The sequence below is a fragment of the Pinus tabuliformis genome, chromosome 5_1 (genome assembly GCF_031772625.1).
Source record: "Pinus tabuliformis cultivar Carrire ecotype Pingquan chromosome 5_1, CPIR1, whole genome shotgun sequence".
In the NCBI taxonomy this organism is placed as follows: domain Eukaryota; kingdom Viridiplantae; phylum Streptophyta; class Pinopsida; order Pinales; family Pinaceae; genus Pinus; species Pinus tabuliformis.
Window position 1 is genome coordinate 902863786 of NC_142305.1, and position 22032 is coordinate 902885817.

General features: G+C 39.4%; 1 protein-coding gene across 1 annotated transcript in view; it reads left to right on the forward strand.

The window, feature by feature from the left end:
• CSTF77 (Tetratricopeptide repeat (TPR)-like superfamily protein) overlaps window positions 1-22032 on the forward strand; it is a 409448-nt gene that overhangs the window by 82107 nt on the left and 305309 nt on the right. Inside the window, exon 5 of the mRNA XM_089430577.1 lies at window positions 20049-20134. Coding sequence (XP_089286703.1) covers window positions 20049-20134 — 86 coding nt within the window. The remainder of the gene's footprint in view (window positions 1-20048; window positions 20135-22032) is intronic.

Here is a 22032-nt window from a genome sequence, read left to right on the forward strand (position 1 = left end):
TGGATGGACAAATGTAAAAGGCAAGCCATTGATAAGTGTTCTTGCTGTGTCTGTTAGTGGTGCCATCTTTCTAACTGCACATGATTTACTCAGACAAGTTCAGGACCGACATCAACATTGCAGAAGCATTTACTTGAAAACAATTGATCGTATTGGGCCATTACAATGTCTTCAAGTCATCACTGATTATGCTCCTAATTGTAAGGCAGCGGGAGCAATTTATTGAGGATAAATACCCCAACATATTTTGGTCTGGATGTTTGGTTCACACATCGAACCTTCTGATGCATGATGTTGTCAAGAACAAAAATGCACATTGCCAATGGTTTAGTGATTTGGACAAGAAAGGCAAACAAAATGATAAAATTTATTACAAATCATAGCAATACCCATGGCCTTTTCCGCAATCACTCGAGATTGGAGTTGTGTTGAAGATTGCGAAGACCAGATTTGGTAGTTATTACCTCACCTTCAGGTGCCTTTTGAAGGTAAGAGAGTGTCATTGGTAGCATGGTATCAAGTCCACATTGGCAGGTATTAAAGGAAAGGGCTACAAATGCAGCTGACAGGCAAGGTTTTGAACTGGTGGAGGAGGTGCTCTGATGGTCAGTTTTTGGACAAGTGTGAGGCAAGTATTGGATTTCCACCAAGCCCATTTATCACATGATTCGGTTTTGCAGATACAGACAAACTAGTGATTGGCGAGGTGTATGAGCAAATAGATACCATGTTGGGGCAAATAAAAGATATTGTTCATAACAGAGATCCCAACTTGTACAAACTGATTCATGATTGTGTGTGTGAACGGTGGAATAGACTTAATCTTCCACTACATTGCTTGGCGTTATCCTTACGCAAAAAATACTACTCTACTCTTGGTTGGGCAACCTGCACCAGGGGGTGGGATTAGGACCAAACCCCTTTAGATGCAGAGGTAACTAGTGGATATTTGCAAGCATTAGAAAAGTTGATACCTGACAAGGAGGAATGTGCAGCTGTGCGCCTTTAAATAGGCAAATACTTTAGTGGCACTAGTTTGTTTGCTACCTTCCATGCAATGGAAGATAGAGACAGATTTGATGCTCTCACATGGTGGGAAACATATGGCGGCCATGGACTTTTGTCAAAATTGGCAAAAAAAGTTCTATCATAGGTTGTGAATACTTCTTTTGCAGAGAGGTGTTGGAGCACCTAAAACTTCATACACTATGTGAAAAGAAACAGACTCAATGAAAACCGAGCAGAAAGCTTGGTTTATGTGCACTACAACTTGAGGTTGTTGAGTCATTACTGTGATCGGGCTTATGAGGATCCCACATATATAATTTGGGACAATCTCCCAGAGGATGACAATTTGGAGGATGGTATAGTGCATCTTGAAGAACTGGAAGAGAACTTATAAGGGATGAAGATGAAGCAGCTGCAGTTGCAGCAGCCATGCCACCTCCACCTCCACCATCCAGTGGCAGTGCTCGAGGTCCAAGTCTTGTTCCTTTACTGTCGCCACCTCCATCTACACCCTCACGTGGAGGGCATGTGCCTTCTAGTTTTGGTCGTCGGTCTATGCGGGAGACTCCTAGAAGACCACCACGACCTGCTTATACTCCTGGAGACTCTCGTGGCAAGGGCCACATGTAGATTTACAATTTACTTGTCTTTTCTAGTTTCTATTAGTTTTCATAACTGTTGAGTCTTGAGTCCTTGACTCTTGACTCTTGACTCTTTCATATCATAATGATATTTTTTGTAAACAATATATGACTGTGACAATGAAAATTTGAAGTTTGAAGTTGGCAATTATAACTCATTGGTAATGATTGTGAATTATGAATATGATGCTTCATGAAAGACTACAGTTGTTTCATTTCATTTCATTATTCATGTTTCATTTTATAACATTTCATTTCATGTTAACAGTTAGAAGTTAGGACTTAGAAATATCTAAGATATTACTTCTTGTAATGGTTAAACTTAGCTTACAAGTACAACTTTGGTGATCAATGATGATAAATGTTATATATTGAATTTTCAATTTTGAAAGCTTGAAGTTGAAACTTTAAGATTGAATTTGATGAATCATGATTCACGAGACTCAATATGTTGCAGTTGTCATACGTATTTTACTAACTTGTGGACATGGTTGATGAAGATTATAATTTCTAGAATCTAGATGATTGATGTGATATGGTTCAATGATCAATCTATGTTTTTTTATGTTTTTTATTTCTAATTCATCATTATACATGTTTTTGTTGACTATATGTATCAAAAATTAAAAAATATAAAAAATATAAAAAATATATATATTTAAAAAAAATCGCTCCCGGATTCGCTCCCAAACCGGGAGCTTCTGAAAATGGTCGCTCCCGCTCCCGTTTTCGCTCCCGCTCCCCGCTCCCTTTTTTGGTCCCGCTCCCTGCTCCCGCTGCCGCTCCCAAGTAACATCTTCACGGCACTGGAACCCATATAACTTGTATTATTGCCCCTCTTATTTAAATTTTATAAATTGCTTTTGATGGTTGGTAAAGTAATTGCCTAGGATTTGTAGCCATTAGATACCTAGGACCACATTCACTCCCCCTAATGGTACAATGTAGAACAAAGATTCTAGATTGTAGTCTTGAATCTGTAATTTAACTTTATGGCATTTCCCTACTTTTTCAATTTTCTTTTCGTCAACTACCATCACTTTCATGTTGGGCATGGGATATGCGAAAATGTTGACCCTTTTCGCCATATTTGAGTCCAAAAAGTTGTGGGTGCTACAAAATCTATTAGAACCATTACATTGCTTTTTTTGATATGTCCATATAACTTTAATGTCTGGCGCTGAAATATACTTGTGATGGCTGATAATGACAATTGCAGAATATTCTCGTTATCTTATTTTGTAGAAAATTGTGGAGGTCTTCAACTTCTTCTACTTTTGATTCTTCACTGTCTGAATTAATGGTTGCTTCACATGTATATAGGTTCTTGGTCTCTTTTCCGTTAGCACATTTATGTTTAGGATCCCATTTTTCGCCACAACGTTTGCACTTACCCTTTTTCATTCTTTGTATTTCCAAATTAGTTTTTTCTCCTGCACGTAGATGTGGTGGAACATAATTCATATTATCTGTGTTGGCAGTTTGGGAAAGTCTTCGTCTCAAATATACCCTTTCAACTTTTGGCCACTGTATCCTTTCGAGCTTCTTTTCTGCAACTTTTGATTTTTGTCTTGCTTCTTCTATAGAAGTGATGTCATATTATATGTGTTAGCGGTTTGGGAAAATCTTCGTCTCAAATATACCCTTTCAACTTTTGGCCACTGTATGCTTTCGAGCTTCTTTTCTGCAACTTTTGATTTTTGTCTTGCTTTTTCTATAGAAGTGATGTCATGAAGCTTACGCTCAGCCTGGAGATGTGGTTTAAGTCTCGTGATGTATGATTGAGTAGGACAAGTCTCTGATAACCCAGGTACTCGTGTAGGTAGAGTTTCCCATTCTCTAGTGTATTCGTCCACATCTCCTTTTGGTTGCAGCCTGGTGAGTGGTGAGAAGAACGCTTCTTCCTTGACACCTTGGAACCTCTCAAAGAATGCATTTTTGAATTTCTTCCAATTGCCAATTGATAGCAAGTGTCGTTTTCTTCCACCACATATACCATTTATATGATTTGCCTTCCATTTGCATGGATGCATGCTTGATCTTTTCATCATCATTGTCAATATTGTAAATCTCAAAATATTCTTTTGCTTTATTGAACCATGCAACACTGTATTTCTTGTTACTGTCAAATTTGGAAAGCTCAAGTTTTGCTTTTCGTTGATATGTAGCAACTGGTGGGGTGAAGAAGGGATATTGATTCGAGAGTTGCATATTTGAGTATTGATTCCAAAGATGCATATTTTGAAAATTTGTGTTACTATTTTGTTGATTGGCCATGGACGATGATTTTGTTGACTCAAGGATCTGATGTGAGTATGATGAGTTTGATGTATTTGGAGAATTTGGATGTTGGGTAGCTTTGTTATTACGGGGTATTTTATCAGGTGTAATTTTCAACTTGTCACAAATACAAGTCAACATCGCCATTGCTTGATCATGACCTATTGATGCTGGATTATGATTTTGATCCACCTTATTTGAAAGGATTGCATGATCCTTTTTAAATTCGTTATGATTCTACTCGAGCTAACTCTTTATTCTCTTCGTTGTATCCTGGAGCACCTTGATTTCATTAGAATGTCCGGTAACCTTATTCTCAAGATCTATCGATTTTTTACTAAAATCAACCATTGACATTGATGATGAGTATGTGGTGGTGTATATTTATCCAGCTTAACCTTTTTTTCTTTTTAACTATGTAGTATTTTTTTTATTATATATATATATATTTTTTTTTTTTTTAAATATATGTACCTTCTAATTCAAATATATATAATTTAATCTATATATATATATATATATGACTTTATGCCTTTATAACTTATATATAACAAAAAGTTAATATATTATAACATAAATAATAGTGTGGATAATAATGAATTGTGAGTCAACGAAAGGTGGAATCGAATCTTGAATGGCATGACGGTTTGTTCGGAAAGATGTGTAAGTGAATGGGTGGGGTCTGAATTGGGTGTGGACAACAGATAGGAAGAGAGGATGCGGTAAGTGGTGTGGAATCTGGATTGTCAGGCGTGGACAAGCGGTATTGAAAATGTGGCAGTTAAAAGATGCGTTTGTTTGGTGAATAACAAATGATGCCATAACGTCGCTGAGAGAGTAGGTGTAGAGGTTTAACCGAACAACGAGATAACAAGCGTAGAGGTTTAACGGAACAATGGTCGGGGAAGACAGTGGATGGAGTAGAATTCAAGCGATGCAGCGGAAAACAAAGAAGGGAAACAAGGGTGAATGTAGTGGAGAAAAGACGTAGTGAATTTGTGGGTAGTTGGAGAACACTTGAATTGCACAACAATGAGCGGAGGAGTGTTTGCTTTGATACTAGATGGAGCGTACAAACTCGATAATTAAAAAAATAGACATATTTTATTAAATGATTTGAATGATGCTATTACATAGAAGGGCCCCTAGCTTATATACCGCCTCGGGTGCCTCTTGGTGAAAGGGCATGATCTTTGATCATGCCCTTTAGCCTAATTAATCTAAAATTACAAAATTGTTAAGTTTTTTACATAACATTGACACTTTTCCCTAAACATCACAAACCTTGTTGACCAATGGTCATTTTAGAAGAACCATATGGGTAATGATAGGAAAAGTGTGTGCTTTCATAATATGTTGCTAGATAAGGTAACAAGATAAGATAATTTTATTAATGTCAAGCAAATGATCACAAAAGTAGGTCAATGGGACTAAAGTATACATCCAATATGAATACATTGTGGGAGTGCAAACACAACTCCTAGAAAATGCGAAAGTTGGCTGAAATAAAGAACACAACAATAATAGGACAGTCTCAAAAACATGTATATAACCAGATCAAAGGCCTCAGTGACATAGAGGACTAGGTGAGTAAGTCTAGGGCTGATGATGTCAAGGATGTCCAAGTCTGATAGTCGATGGTGATGGGCGCCACAATGTTGCTGTCTCACTATCAGATTCCTCTGGATCCATCGAGGAATCTAGAAAAATGCTTAGAATTGTGCTCATATATCATATCGATAACAATTAGCTCCAACATGGGGATGTGGGCTTTGGAAAAGGGCATGGGACCCACAAAATCTCTGTGAAAACCTAGCACAACTCAACATAGAATAGATAAGATCTATATGGCAAGGTGGGAGAACCACATGAAATTCGGGTAGCTTGGAAGATATTTCCAAGAGAAGAAAACCCACAAAAAATGAGCTTGTGGGCAAAGTACCCAAGGTTTGACCCGAAGGAATGGGCTTGAAACCCAAGAAAATGAATTTAATTTGATTATGACTCATGTAGGCTTAGGCTGGCCAACAATGTCAAGGGACATGACCCTTGGGGTTTCACACCCCTTGAACAAGTATAATTAAAGAGCCAAAGGAGAGGCTTAGACACAAGTGATATGTGCCTTCATTTTGTGTAGATTAGCCCTAGGAGAGCTGTAGCAAGGAGTCTAGCCGCAACCAAGAGTAGATGTTTGGAGGCCGAGTTTTGTGATAGTGTAGGGTTTGTTTTGTGATCTGTTTGATGTTTGTTCGGTGATTTGGTGGAGCCTTGCCGCTGTAAGGAGTGCTGTAGCCATAGGAGTGGAGAACAAAGGAGGCCAGAGTGAACCCACTGCTTGGTTAGGGTATCCGAGGTGTAAATAGGGGTTGTTTAGGGTTTCTCCAAGAACCTGCAGGCAGTAGCATTGCTGTTAAGACAGATAGGTCTGAGGATCTTAAGAGGATAGGCTGAGGGGTTATAAGGCCCCAAGAAGGTGGCCGTAGGTTAGACAAAGGGCTAATATAGTGTTGATTGAGAGGTATAAGGGTTGCTAAGGAGGATTGAACAATAGTTAGCGGGCTTTGGTGTGGAGAATAGCCATAGACCTAAAGGAATTGGCCAAGGCTATAGGGATGGAAGTCTAGGGGAGTAGACCTTGAAGGACAAACAAAGACTGTAGTGTTGATTGAGAGGTATAAGGGTTGCTAAGGAGGATTGAACAATAGTTAGCGGGCTTTGGTGTGGAGAATAGCCATAGACCTAAAGGAATTGGCCAAGGCTATAGGGATGGAAGTCTAGGGGAGTAGACCTTGAAGGACAAACAAAGACTGTAGTAGTGAAGGACAGAGGCTACAACAAGGTACAACAAGTGTGCTTTCACTTTCTCGGTAGAACTCTTTTGAGTCATCTTGGTTTCTTTGTGTGCTCAATTTCTATAATACAAAAGTATTAGTATAATACAATAGGATAGATTTGTTCTTTGGCTTTATGTCTTAGGGTATCTTATCCAAAAGATTTTGAAATCTCAGGTTGAACTACCTAATAGTTTGATTCTCTCTTTTCTTTATTTCATATAGTTCATTTACTAAGAGTTTTCCATGCTTTTTCATGTCCCATTGTTCCATGGAGGCATCTTTGAAATTGTCCCAAATTTTGATGCTATTATCATCATCGTTCCTGAAACACATCCTAAAATCTTCTTCTATTGGAAGGGTGAAAAATTTCATGACCACATCTTGATGGTCGTCTTCTATTTCATGCTCTTTCAAAATGTCTTGGAATTTCTCAATGTGCCTTGTTGCCGCAAAATCTAGCAAGCCTTGGAGAGGGAAACCCTACAAGGTATAAACTAGACCTATAAGCAACAATAGGGTAGTGGCCCACTGTCACCACAACCAAAACCCCTTGCTCTTTATGGACTTTCATCGATGGGAGGAGTCCTGGTAGGAAAGAAATCACTTATAATAGGTATTCTAGGGTTAAAGTATTAAATGATCTTGCTAGGAGGTCTTCAAGAAAGACACAATTTTGGTTCAAGGCTTCACAAGGAAGCAATTCGCTTTCTATGAAGATACCTAGAAATGAAGGCACAAGACCTAGGGTTTGATTGATTTGACGAGTGTTGGAGTAACTCAAGGTAATGTTAGCTAAGCCAAGGCTCATGAACCTTCAATGAAGTACTTAAGTTGAGGGAAGGAAAACTAGGGTTTCCCTCTTAGGGCAAACACCTAGGGCAAGAGAATTTATGGATGAAATTGAAGTGGATGCCCACTAAATTGATAGGTTTTGTGGCAAACCCTACATATTTAATGCTTAGGCTCTCCAACCACCAAAATCCTCCGTCTTTAGAAATTCACACAATAATTTGGATTAGTGCCTTGTCCTCCGGGCATATGGAGTCAAGGATGTGTTAGATTAGCTAACCTTGTTTCCAAAGAGGCTGAAATTTGATGCCCTAGCAATAATTTCAAGCATTCACCCAGTCAATGAAATAATGGAGTTTTATGGGAGAGCTACTAGGAGTTAACCACTAGAACAATTCTTAACATGTCATATATGAGTAATGCATGCAACATTCATCTAGCTAACATTCAATTAATATTCAATAAAATTAGGGCACAATTTTAGCATGAACTAGAATAAATTTTCCATACATTAGACATAGAAAATAGTTCTTCAACAATTAAGAGTATTTACAAGACAATGTGCAAGAAATCCATCCATTAATATAAGGATTAGCTCCAAAGTGTTAGAAAATCTAGGGCAAAGTAGTGTTGTGATGATTCTCTGAGACTTGATAACAATTTGTGAAGTCTTTTTACTTTTTCTTAGTTAGCTTATACTTCTTCTTCTTCGTATTAGTGCATATGTGTGTGCTTCATCAAATTGCTACCAAAACAAAATAACAAGAACACAAAATTTGGCTCTCTGTCGGGGACAAACCCTCTCCACTCTTGAGAGGGAAACCCTTTGTAAGATTTCTCTTATTGAAGCTTCTTATTTGAACAACTGCCAAACCCTAGACCCTTGACTAAGATCTCCTCCAAGCATGAGTCAAATCCTTCCTTTTTCTGCACTATCACTTTCGGCGCTTCTTCCGACACTGTCTCCTAGGTTAGGAAACCCTAGAATATTAGGGCTCATGGAGGACCTTCTTTGATTCCTTTGAGATACCTTGTAGACCTTAAAGTACATTCAAGTGAGACTTCTCATGCTGTTGCCCTTGATTGCTATAAAACCTGTGAAGCTTGCTTGCTGTACGTGTGAACAGAACCTTGGAACAATCCTTCTTTTCCTCATCTTCTTTTCCTATCTTCTTCGCTGGAGAGAGAGACCTTCTAGGACTAGATTGCACCCAAAAACAGGGAGATATAAGGACCTCCACCTTACTACTATTGTAGCCGCAGGCAACCCTTACTCCTTCGCACGTGTGACTGTGTATGCCCTAAAGACAATCTTTTTTTCTTTGTTTGTAGGGCTGCCTTCAATGCTGGAGTATGAGGCCCTTTTAGGCCTAATTACTAGCCCAAACTATAAGGTATATACCTCTTGTCAGTTCACAGCTGTTCTAGCCGCAAACTGTACCTTATCTCTTTGCTCGTGTGGCTGTTGATGCCCTAGAAACCAGACTCTTACCTTCGCTGTCCTTCCTCCCTAACCGACTTCTTTTGCCCTTGTCTTCGTCTCTTTTATCCTTCTCTTGTATGCGGATTTTAGAGTGTCACTGTGTCGAAATGAGGAGCGGACAACCTCTATAAATAGAGGTCTGTCCCTCCTCTCTCAAGCCGACATGATTGTCCATTAGGCCGACTTGACTGTCTTCTAGGCTGACTTGATAGTTGCATTATATTTCACATTTATTCGTCATTTTTGCTACTTGTAGACTTTGTTGGTGCTAGGAGTGGATTTGACCATGCTTCGAGTTATTTCTTTAACCTTGTATGATGACTTACATGATGTAACATGCCCTCAAAGGGTCTTTTCATAACCAACATTTTGAATTTGACTCTTTAGAAGCACTTCAAAATGTGCTTAGCCTATTTTCAATGAGCAAGAAACTCATTGACAAATAATACAAAAATAATTTCTCTTTTCTTGAATAAGTACAAATATCAAAATTACATTTATGAAGACCGAACCTAGTTACATTTTCTCCAACACAAAGAATATCCAAAAGTCAGCTCCAAACATCAAAATGCATCCAAGATCCATTGTAGTCCACAAAAGAGCAAGTCTGAATTCCTCTAAGGAGGTCGAAATTCCAATTAGTGATGATGATGACTATGAGAGATCAAATGAGAGATCTCAATATATATGTGCTCTATCATATCCTATTTTAGCCTACAAGCCCCTCTAATCATAAAATAATGTGCAAGTAATGGCATAGGTCACAAGCCTACCTAGTACCTTTTGCAAATCTGATTTTATCTCCACAAATTCTAGCCGAAATAATGATGTCATGCTTGCGTGGACTTCCCTGAGGGTTGACATTGAGGCCTTTTGGAGCCATGACAAGTGTAGAAGGCCTCTAAAATCAAGATCTAGGGGTTGGCTCCTGTATCTCGACGCAAATTATCCTGTGGTCCCCAAATTTGGGTTTAGGGCACAAAACTGAGTCTTATGGGTCTCCAAGTGGTGTAATCTTTGTCTCTACTCCAATGTTGAGGGCACTTAAGATGGTGCTAGCCCTCCCATGTCTCAATGCATGAGATGAACCTCACATGTGCTCTGGATCAACTGCCTGACTCTGTAGTACTACTAAGCTAGTTGGGGGCATGCTGGTCTAGGTGCATCACCCGATGAATGATATAGGGCAAAGTGCAGAAGCTTCGTGGGTGTTGAAGGTTCCCATGGATACAAGTGACGCTCTATAATAGTCTAGAGTCCCATGGCTCTCAACGCATCACTTGTGGGTGTCAGTATGTGCCTCTAGAGGACTTGGACCCCAGTTAAGTTGCCCAAACCTATAGATGAAACCTTCTTCCAATTACACACAATATCTAATGCCGCAACTTACATCATCACGTACATTAATCATTATCACATCTAAGTGAACCAAGCTTGAAAGAAATGGGCATAATAAAACTTCATATCTGGCTTCTCCTCCAAAATTGGGGCCTTGATCACGTAATTGTGTTACCTCCCTAGGTAGGAGCGGTTAATTGCCGAACATAGTAGATGTTTTTTACCCACAAAGGGAAGTGACATGTCCTTGGTCCACCCTTCAATCGATAAGTGCCATGTGAATAATGATCGAACATAGCGGAAAGAACTCCATGGTCAAGTGTCCTGGTTAAAGGAACCAACTATGATGGAATACCTCATCTTGAGTGTATAGATGAGGAGGGAGCATTCATGGATGCGTGAGTTACCTCGACCATTATTTTTACAACCATCTAATTTCCTTTTACTTCTTGATTTTTCCTTGTGTTATTGCTTGTAGCTTGAGGAATGAGAGCTTGCTTTGTATGATGTATAGCAGTTGCTACCCCCTTTAGGATGGGGCATTTCCCATTAGGGGTTATGACATGCAAGGGTTCCTTGTCTTCTATGAGATAGGGAAACATTGTTCCAAGAACCGAGGGATGTCCATAAGATAGAGGTAGAACTCATGCTTTGCATTTGCCCACACTCTAATTTGTAAGTCCCGACCATTTTTTGCATTTTAATTTTTTTATTTAATTTTTCTTGTGGCCATCATATGCTCTCTCTTTCTTTTAGCTACATTAACCTCCTAGGGTGCATTTCTAGCCCTTACCCATGGTATGAGGATGTGTGAGTGCCAAATCCCAATGAATCAATGGTCAGTTGACCCAAAGAAAGGAGGTGGAAAAGAGGCTCATAATGTAAGATGGAAAGTGTTAAGTATGGAATAAGGATAGATGGGGCCACACTATCTCAATCATGGTTTTCCAAGTAGTACCCCTTCCTAAAGCCATGGGCCATTAGGGGAGGTTCCATTGGACTAGGATTGAAAATTAACCCCCCATTTTGTTGAATTTGTGACTATGGTTGATCTTCATAATGTACTTTTGGTCACTTGATGTAATTGTATTTATCAGTGTTGCACACATCGCGATCGGGATTTAATCGGCGCCGGGAAAAAAGCGGGAAAAAATCGTTAAAATCGGGAAAAAATCGGAAAAAAGCGGGGGAAAAATCGTTTGGCACAAAAAATATTCATTTTTTTTCAATTTTTTTAATATCTAAACCATCTACAACATAAAATAAATACATTGACACATAAATATGATAAAAAAACTAATATATAAGATGTTTAATATCATTTCTAGCGCTAAAATCACACATAACATTGAATCATGTCCTGAATAGTAAGTCCTGAGTCCCAAGTCCAACTCAGCCTCAAAATATCAACAAAAAATATGATAATGTATCTCATCATGTCATAATGTCATATACAATAAAATGAAAGTCTAATCCTATTGATTTCCTCTGCCCCTCTTGCGAGAAAATGGCACAACTTTCTCTTTCCCTCTAGATGTAGAAGCTGGTGCCTGTGGTGGTGGAAATGGCAGTGGAGTCTGACGTGCTCTAGAAGCTGAAGAACTAGTAGTAGCAGCTATAGGAGGCTGAGGTGGACGGAGACCACGTCCTCTACTGGTGGTAGTGGTAGCCCGGGTAGGCGGTGTCACCTCCTCCTCCTGCTCCTCCAACTCCTCCTCCTCCTGCTCCTGCTCCTGCTCCTCCTCCTCCTCCTCCTCCCCCTCCTCCTCCCCCTCATCCTGCACTAACCAATCCTCAGTGGGATCCATGAGAGGCCTCTCGGTCTCAACCCTCCATTCAGCAGTGGTGTCAATCCCATCCAATGAGATGGCTTCCGTATCAGGTGTCTTCTCTAGTTGTTTCACCCACAATCGAAGATTGTAGTAGACATAGACCATGTCATTAAGTCTATGGGACTCCAACCTGTACAAAGTTCATGAAATAATAAATTAATAATTAATAATTAATATTTAAAAAAAATATTGTTTAAAACTTTAATGAATTCAAAAATTTTTTTGGAATTTGCAATATTTTAAATGTTTAAGTGTTAACCTATTGCGCTTCTTGTTGTGTATTTTTTCAAATACACTCCATTGCGCTCACATCCCGAGAGCTGCATGTTTGGCTGAGGATGCGTATGGCAAGATTTTGCAAAAGGGGTACTCTGCCACCATACATCTTCCACCATGCGTCTACAACAAAATTACAAATAAAATTTTAAATAAACATAAGAAAAAAATGGAATTTGAAGAAACAATGAAATTTGAAACAAGTTACAAAGTACATACTACAAACTAAAAAATACCTGGCATTTTAACCGTCCTATCAATGACAGCCATATCAAAGCCAAATAAGCCACCTGACAACTTATATTGCTCAATTTGTCTAGAGATCTCCATACGTTCTTCTGAAGATCTCACCATCTTCTGGACACAGGTTAATAATCCTTCCACGACCTCAACATCAAAATTAAAACCCACATGCATAAGAAAATGCAGGGTTCAGGAAAAGCCCAGCAGCATGAATGGGACGATGGAGTGTGTTGTTCCATCGCTCATCAATGACCTTCCATAGAAGGAGTTGTCTCTGGAACCCATCATCTCCCTTGTCATCATAGTAGGACCGAATGGCTTCTTTGGCCCTGTCCATGGCTTCATACAAATAGCCCATTGCGGGCTTCTCACCATCTACCAACCGAAGAACCTTTACCAAAGGTTCAGTGACAGCGCACACCTCTTGCACTCCCGCCCAGAAGTCTTCTTGGTATGAAACAAGTCTGCAGACGGCCTCTCCTTCTGGTTTGCGGCTCATTGGCGAAGAACGCCACTCCTCTGAAACAAACATTCTCTTCAAATCCCACATAGAATTCAAGAGGGATTGAAGAGATATGAAACTCGTCGCAAACCGTGTAATGGCGGGGCGCACCAACTCTTTGTTGTTGGTGCATTTTCTCATCAAGCTAAGCACAGATGTGTGATTGTAAATAAATTTTGTGATGGTTTTTGATGAGTCAACAGCCTCTTTGACAAAGGGAATTTTCCCTATGTCTCTAACATCAAATCAATACAATGGGCAGCACAAGGTGTCCAAAATAAAGTAGGATGCCTGTCCATAAGCATTCTACCAGCAGCAAATAATTTGCAGCGTTGTCCGTTATGACTTGGACAACATTTTCTGCACCCACCTCCAAAATAAACACATCCAGCAAATCACATAAATTTTTGCATCTTTGATTTGATGAGTTGCATCAACAGATTTGATAAACATAGTCCCAGGGACAACTAACCAAGAAGTTTATAAGGGTTCTCCCCTTTGGTCAGTCCAACCATCTGACATAACAGTGCATCCTGTTTGTGCCCATGATGCCCTAAAATCCTCCAATCTTTGGGTGCAGTCACGCTTTTCATCTTGAAGAAGCGGCCTCTGAAATCATGAAGAGAAGGGAGTTTGTACCCGGGCCAACACTGGCAACAGCATCAAGAGTAGGTTGGAAAAATGGATTATTCCTTATAATGCTGAAAGGAATATCACTCCAGAGGAGAAATTTTGTCATCAACTTGTCAGCTTTTTCTTTTTCAGTTCTTTTCATCATTGAACCGATAGTTGGTTGTGAACCAGGTGTGGTTCGAGGAACAAAATATGATGATGCAGCAAACGGATTGACTGACGCTGCAGTAGAACTGTGCCACTTGGCCCACTTCTTCAACTGACCTTTTTTAGTTGCCTTTTGAGTTCTTCTTTGCGTCTCTAGTGTGCTCTTATTTCCAATGCTCTCATGGCTTTTTGGATAATTTCAGCATTTGTCTTTAGACAAGGGCCCCACATCACGTCCAGGGATTTGTGCAAGGTGGAACTTCAACCTGTACACCCCCCGAATATTTCCTTTCCACACAACTTGCAATACAAGTTTTGTCTATCATTCGGAGTTTTAGGGTCACCATTTCCCAGAAAGGATCCAATTTCCTTGGCATGTTTGTTTTTGAATTTTGAATTTGCAAACCTATGGAAAAATAAGGATTAGGAAATAGGATTTAGGATTACATAAATGATAATAGTAAATACAATTACAATTTAGCATTTGCAAAATTACAAGCTAATTATTTCCAAAATCCCAATTTCTAAACCCAAGTCACCCAACCAAATGCCAAAAAACAATGAAAAATAAAAAAAAATAACAATGTTTAAAGAAAATGAGAAATTAAAAATCAAAATTGGTTCTCATAGTCATAACAAATAACCCATCCCAAATCAATGAAAAATTTCCAAAAATTCTTTAAAACAATGAAAAACAAAGTTTTTATTGAACCAAAACAAAAAAAAATTAATCTACATACCTGGTTTATGGACAAATTGGCGATCTTGGCTTTGGATTCCTCCTAAAATCGCTTCGATTCGCTCCCACAACCGACGGCAACCCTCTCCCTCCCTTCTTCTCCTTCTCCTCCGCGGCGGACTGCTGAATGAATAAAAAAAAAATCGTTTTTTCCATATAAAACCCGCTGCCCGCGCCCCCCCGCGATTTTAACCGAAAATATCTCGTTTTATCGAAAAAATCGCGTTTTTTTCGATAAATCGCTATAAAAAAATGGGCGATTTTTTCGATAAAAATCGCGCTTTGAATCGGCAAATTTAAAAAAATCGCGAATTTTCCGATTTTATCGCGATTTTATCGCGATGTGTGCAACACTGGTATTTATCATTGTAAAGCATATTTATAAATATGCTTGAGCCAAAGGAAAATTTATTTTGAGTCAAAGTCCCATTACGACTTTTAAAAGATGTAAATTTCAATTTTTTGAAATGATTTTGGCTCGATAGTGACAAGTCGTCTTCCTTCCAAGTGAAGTTGGCCATGGCCAAGAGACACGTCCATTGACCCTAGACAAACTACTATATAAATGCAGCTTGAGCTCCCTAATTCAACGATTCACAATTTTCTTTCACAAGATAGTTTTTGGGCGAGTGAGCGAAGGACAAGGAGGATGAAGAAGGACGAAAAGGAAGCCAAGTTTTGTCTCTTCTCTCTCTCTAGCGTCTCACATGTGGAGTATCCTCTCTCTCCATGGTTCGCATCTTTTGTGGCGCAACTGTTGTAGGAGGGCTGAAGTTTCTGGGTTATTGGGGAAATTGTTACAAGGCCAAAATTTTGGGGCAATTGGCAGGAAGGCCGAAATTCTGGAAGTGCAGAATCAAGAGCGAAGTATAGGTTTTGATTGGGTGACTTGACTTGGAGGAGAAGACCAGATTTGTAATATCCCTAGTGGAAATATTAAGTGATAAACAAAGCAATATCATGAACATGCAACCAAAATAAACACACATGCAGAACACATCAGTGAACACCCAAAATAATCTCCAAAACCTGAGCGATTTTATTACTGAAGCAAAATGGAATACATAAAGTGAAAATAGTGGAACCTGGGCTTGCTATAGCAAGCAAGGAAAAATCCAGGTGGAGATAGTGAAGCCCAAGTGCTAAATACACACCTCTCCAAAGACTGCGTTGGCCCAGAAACTGTTAACTGCTGCTGTAGGTAAACTGCACTTTCTGCCCTCTAGACAACTCCAGAAATTCTGAGATTTTAGTCATGAGCTCCCCATGCCAACTCTATCAAAACCCAGAAAGCATTCAACCCAACTTCCAAGCTTCGGAATACCCGCAAAATAGGGCGAAATTGCCCACTCTCCCAACTTTTGTACGCACCACCAAAAATTGTTGTAGATTTTGCCCCAAGAATCTCCAAAAGCCATGCCAAAAATCCCTGCCAATTTCTCCTGAAATTTCCCTTATTTCTCCAGCTCCCACCTGCACCAATTTCTCCTTGCCTCTTAACCCCTACGCAGGCCAACTAGTGACCCTCTGCGCATGCCCACAAATTGCCCAATTCACTACCAAAAATTCCCCCAAATTCAGGCTTGCAAACACCACTAACCTCCAACAAAGTCCTACGGGAAAAATCCCTCAAAAGCTTGGAGTTTGATCCCTACTGAAGTTGGTTCTCCCAAGGGGTGCGAGCTCCTCTTTTGCGCCCAGTCTGCCCACAAAATTTGCTGGAAATGCATGAAATTGTCTCCGGATCAACTCCCAAAATGTGTGCTAAACTGTCCTAGGGATGGCACTCGAAGTCCGCTGATGAAAGAGGTGAGATTTCCGCTCGGAAACCTCGTGTGCTAAACAACATGGTGTAAACTTGGCTCAACAGCTTAAGCGTACAAGAGTTCAATTATCAAATTGGAAAAAAATTTCAAAATGAGGCCCTCCACCTATATTTATCTTTGTCGCCCCCTTGGTCCCTCTATGTGGGTCCCTTAAGTCGAATTCCCTCCTTTCTCCTTCCCACAAGTCGAATTCTCCTAAGGGGTGTGAATTCTCTAATGGAGTGGCCCCCACATCCCACTTTACTTTTGATTTATCTTCTCTTCTAATATTTGGGAGCCTTCTTTCCTAAAAAGTCAAGTGGGGTCCTCTTAACCCACTTTTCCTAAGTATGCCAAAATGCCAAAATTGTGCAAAAACGTATTTACTTAGCAAACTTGCTAAGTGGGGACATTAAAAGGTTTTCCCAATAAGTCTAGGTGAGTCTCTCATTGAGCAAGAAGAATTTCTCTATTGAAAAGGTTGTTGGGTTTTTCCCTTTAATAGGTTTTCCCAGGGCAAATCTTGTTTTTACTTGTGTGGTGTGATCTTTACTGTTCTACTGTTCTTTATGGTTGAATTTTTGAAGTATAATTGTTGAATGATATAACTGGAATAAGCTAAAAGAAGATCTACATCAAAAGTAATAATCAGAATTTTTGAAATATTGTGTTAACCCTAATTGCACCAGAAAAGTATAATTGCTCAATGATATAATTGGAATAAGCTAAAAGAAGATCTACATCAAAAGTAATAATCAAAATTTCTGAAATATTGTGTTAACCCTAATTGCACTACAAAATCAACACTAGGATTAGAGCTTTGGTGAAGGAAGAAGGGACATTGAGATCACTTTGAAAAACCCCTAGAGAGCATTTTATTCAAGTTCTTGTTTTCTATGGCTTCTTCCATGAAACTTGAGATCAAGTAAGAAGGGAGTTCATTTGTTTGTAGGGCTTCTATTGATGGCCGTGATCTAATCCACAAAGTGCATTCCTCTCAAGTGAAGGTTGAGCTTAAGGAGGCTGGTTACCTCATATCCGAATTTGATAAGGAGTAGAGGAGACATGGTTGGTAATTATTTCTTATCTCATGATCTGATCCAAGACGAGGAAGGATGGATGGCTGAATTGAAAGACAAGATTTGGACACAAGCATTGGGTAGAATACCTTAGTGAACAGTCACAAAAGTTCTAGTTATAAAAAGGTAGGCCGAGTCCCAAAGGGTGATTGCTTTGGAGAGATGAAAGGCTTGCCACTAAGCTAAAAGAAGGCTGCATCCATTGGAGAACCAACACAAGTTTTTTAGTGGCAGAAAATGATGGATTACGATTAAGAAGTCTGGTTAGAGGCCACATCTAGGGTTTCTCTATAGCTGTAAAAGAAGCGCTAGAAGAGGGCCGAAATCTTTTGAAGAAAACCATGAATCAAAAGGTTCGTATGAATACAAGTTGCAAATGATCGTTAGATGTAGGGTTTCTTTGTAGCTGTAAAAGAAGCACTAGAAGAGGGCCGAAATCTTCTGAAGAAAACCATGAAGCAAAAGGTTTGTATAAATACAAGTTGCAAATGATCGTGAATTAAAAGTATGTGGAACAAAGCACTTGTCCTTTGAAGTTTGTTTGCATTAGTTGAAGTATTGGTTAAGGTTTTAATGTGGAAATCTAAGACCAAAAGTTTAATGACTTCAATTCTTAGTGGATTTTTAAGTTTTCCATCATACATCAGAAGTCTATCCAGATATGATGTGATGAAAAGAATGTAAAGTCATCAAATTGTTGCCAAGGTCTTGATGGAACAAATTCAGAAAGCATATCTTGAAGGAACAAAATTGTCGAAATGTGACAAGATCATAAGGTTGAGTCTCTCCTTGAAGGTTAAAATTCAAATCATCTTCAGATCTGATATTGTCTTATTGATGAATAGTCTACATGGATAGAAGAGCTTGGGTCTCTTCAATCTCCATAATATTAAAATTTGTGACTAAAGAGCAAGTCTTCTAATTATCTCCTATTTGATATTAGTACGCTATGTCAAGGTGATTGTTGTATGAGGACCATGTCCACCAAGTTTTGAAGGTAGAAATTGTTCTGAAGAAGATAAGCTTGCTAGACCTAAAGTAACATGTGCCAAGTTTTAGAATACTTTTCTTGGAAATTTGATAAGCCATTTTAGAGTTGAGCACATAAGGTCTCTCTTAAGGGAAACGAGTAGTTGATAGTAATACTGAAGTCATACTAAAGAATGGTAAGTATCTGAATGTTACTTTGAAGAAGTCAAGCTATTTCACTATAAACGATTAGTTGATCTATATCATGGACAAATAACAGATTTAGGGTTTGTAAACCATTAGGGGTTTGACCAAGAAAAATTCTAGGGTGTATAGATAAAACCCTAGCACTGGATGCTTCTGTTGAAAGGAGAAACTCTAGAAAGAAAATGACATTATAATGTGGATAAAACTTGATAGAGTTGTAAATGGATGCCGAAAGGCTAAAGTCCAAGGAGCTAGCATGTCCTCAAAAGATAAGTATTTTGCATCTCTCATTGATTTTACTAGTAGTAGGTCTCTTGTCCTTAAAATCTTTGCTTGGTTGTGATTGTTCTTCTATAGCCTCTTGATGAGGAGTGCAGGTATGTATTGAAGGTTACCAAGGTTTTTGGCAGCAGATAGAAGAACAAGAGCAAAGCGGGGTGATGAAGAGACTCTTTGTGATGAACTAGATCTAGACTTAGATGGAGCAGAATGCCTTTGATATGAAGTCTATGAAAGGACATATTGTCAGGTACACTTCTACATATATCGTATTTCTCTATGAAAGAAGTGAACGATCTTAAGATGGTAATGTCCTTGAAAGTCCTACACTTGTAAATAGAAAGAAGGCTTTGTACAAGTTCCTCAGAGTTGATGCATTCAGATTGGTGATTGATCCTACATAATCTGTCGACGAAAGTAGAAAAGATCCTATGTCAGAGGGAGTTTCAATAACCAGAGGATTTACTCTAGAGGAAGAGGCATCTTTAGTAACTCGTGGTAAGCTTCAAAGGGAGATGAACCTCCGAATCTAAGATGAAAAGATCTTGATGATTGATGATGTCAATGAAAAGGGAGCAAATCAAGATTGCTATGACGAAGATTTGTTTTAGGTGGAATACCTAGATAGGATAATGGATCAGGAAAAAGAAGCAGATCAGTTCATGGTTGCGCGACAGAACAACATGTGTTGGAGTACCAACATGGTATAGTTGTTCATGGCATAACTGCAAGGCAAGGAGTGCTGAAAATAGAGAGAGTTCGTATATCGTTGTTGATTGAGCTCTGGTGTCATATTTGCATGTTGAAAAAGGCCTTGTATCGACTCAAGCAAGCTCCAAGAGCTTGGTATGTTCATATTGACAGCGAGATTGGGATTTACCAAGAATGAAGCCGATCCAAACCTTTACTTTAAGGTTGTGAAGAATGCACCTGTGATCTTATTGTTATGACTTGTTTTTGACAGGTGTCGAGCCTCTTATCATTCAATTCCAGAAGCAATTGGCTTCTCAAGTCGACATGAAGGATTTTGGGTTGATGCACTATTACTTGGTATTAGAAGTATAGCAGAAACCTAGTGAAGTCTTCCTTGGTCAAAGAAAGTATGTGTTAGAGATCCTTTATAGATTCGGTACGATGGATTGCAAATCCATGAGGACTCCCATGGTGTCTAACTTGAAGAAATTAAGAGGCTCTAACTCCAGATTGGTAGATCCATCTATGTACCAACGACTGATTGGTATGCTGATGTATTTGGTTAACACTAGGCCGAACATTTTCTTCGCTGTGAAGATCTTGATCCAGTTCTAGGTAGAATCGAGACATGAGCATTGGATTGCAGAAAAGAACGTCTTGAGATATTTGCATGGTACTATAAAGTATGGCTTGAGGTATGTTGCAAGCAAGACTGTACAAATTTATGGATATACAAACGCTGATTGGGTAGGAAGTGGTGAGGATAGGAAGAGTACCTTGTGAGTATGCTTTAGTTTGGGATCCGCTATGATATTGTGGATGAGCAAGAAGTAGAGGTCGATTGCACTCAACACTGTTGAAGAAGAGTACATTGCAGCCAATATTGAATTATTATGGCTTTGAAAGTTATTTGCGTGATTGTTCGGCCAAGAGTTGGAACTGACAATGATATACTGTAATAGTCAAAGCTGGATGAAGCTTTCAAAGAATCCCGTGTTCCATGATAGGTCAAAACATATTGAGATTAAGTACCACTACATCCGTGACATGGTGTAGAGGAGAGTAATAAGGCTTGAGTACATCTCCACCGACGAGCAGATAACTGATATTCTGACGAAGTCATTGCCAAGAGAAAAGTTCATGTACTTCAGAGGCAAGCTGGGGCTTGTGGATATGTCTGCAGCACAGATGGACATTTTACCAAAGGGAGAATGGGTCCAAGACACCCATAGGGCTCAACATGTGGTGTTGAGTGAGTGTCTCTTGGAGGAGGACCCTAATCACACACCATGAATGGTGGAGTGAGGTCCTAGACCATGATCACACACTAGGCATGGTGGAGTGAGGTCCTTTAGCATTAGGACCTTGGTCACAAATCAAGAAGGGTGGAGTGAGGTCTTGGACCCTGTCACGCACCAAGTATGGTGGAGTGAGGTCCTTCAACATCTAGACCCTGATCACACACTGAAAGGGTGGAGTGAGGTCCTCGACCTTGATCACACACCTGGTAGGGTGGAGTGAGGTCCTGAACCTTGATCACACACTTGGTAGGGTGGAGTGAGGTCCTTTCAACAACTAGACCCGATCACCAACCAGGAAGGGTTGAGTGAGGTCTTGGCCTAGAGTGCTCAGCAGGAAGGGTGAGTGAGTGCTTGCTAGTTAAGGGTCTCAACATTTTGGCCTAGTTAGAGTCCATGGGATTTGAGGATCGATCACTTTGGAGGAGTGAGTCCTGATATGCTGATGACATTGCCATGGGTTTGGTTGGAGGAGTGAGTCCTGATATGCTAATGACATTACCATGGGTTTGGTACTGCCTCGGATATGGCCACTAGAAGATGTTGATGATAGATGATGATGCTGGTAATAATAGATAACCTTTTTCTTTAGAGAAATTTGTTCAATTTGAGAGCATCTATGACGGTGATTATGAATACCTCCCTAGTTAAGAGAGAGTGTTGAATTTGTAACTATGGTCGGTCTTCATAATGTACTTTTGGTCACTTGATGTAATTGTATTTATCATTGTAAATCATATTTATAAATGCTTGAGTCAAAGGAAAATTTATTTTGAGTTAGAGTCCCACGACTTTTAAAAGATGTAAATTTGAATTTTGGAAATGTAAATTTTGGCTCCAAAGTGACAAGTCAGCCCTAGCCAAGGGACACGTCCATTCACCTTGGATAGACTGCTATAGAAGGGCAACTTGAGCACGTCCATTTGGCAATTCACAATTCTCTTTCACAAGACAATT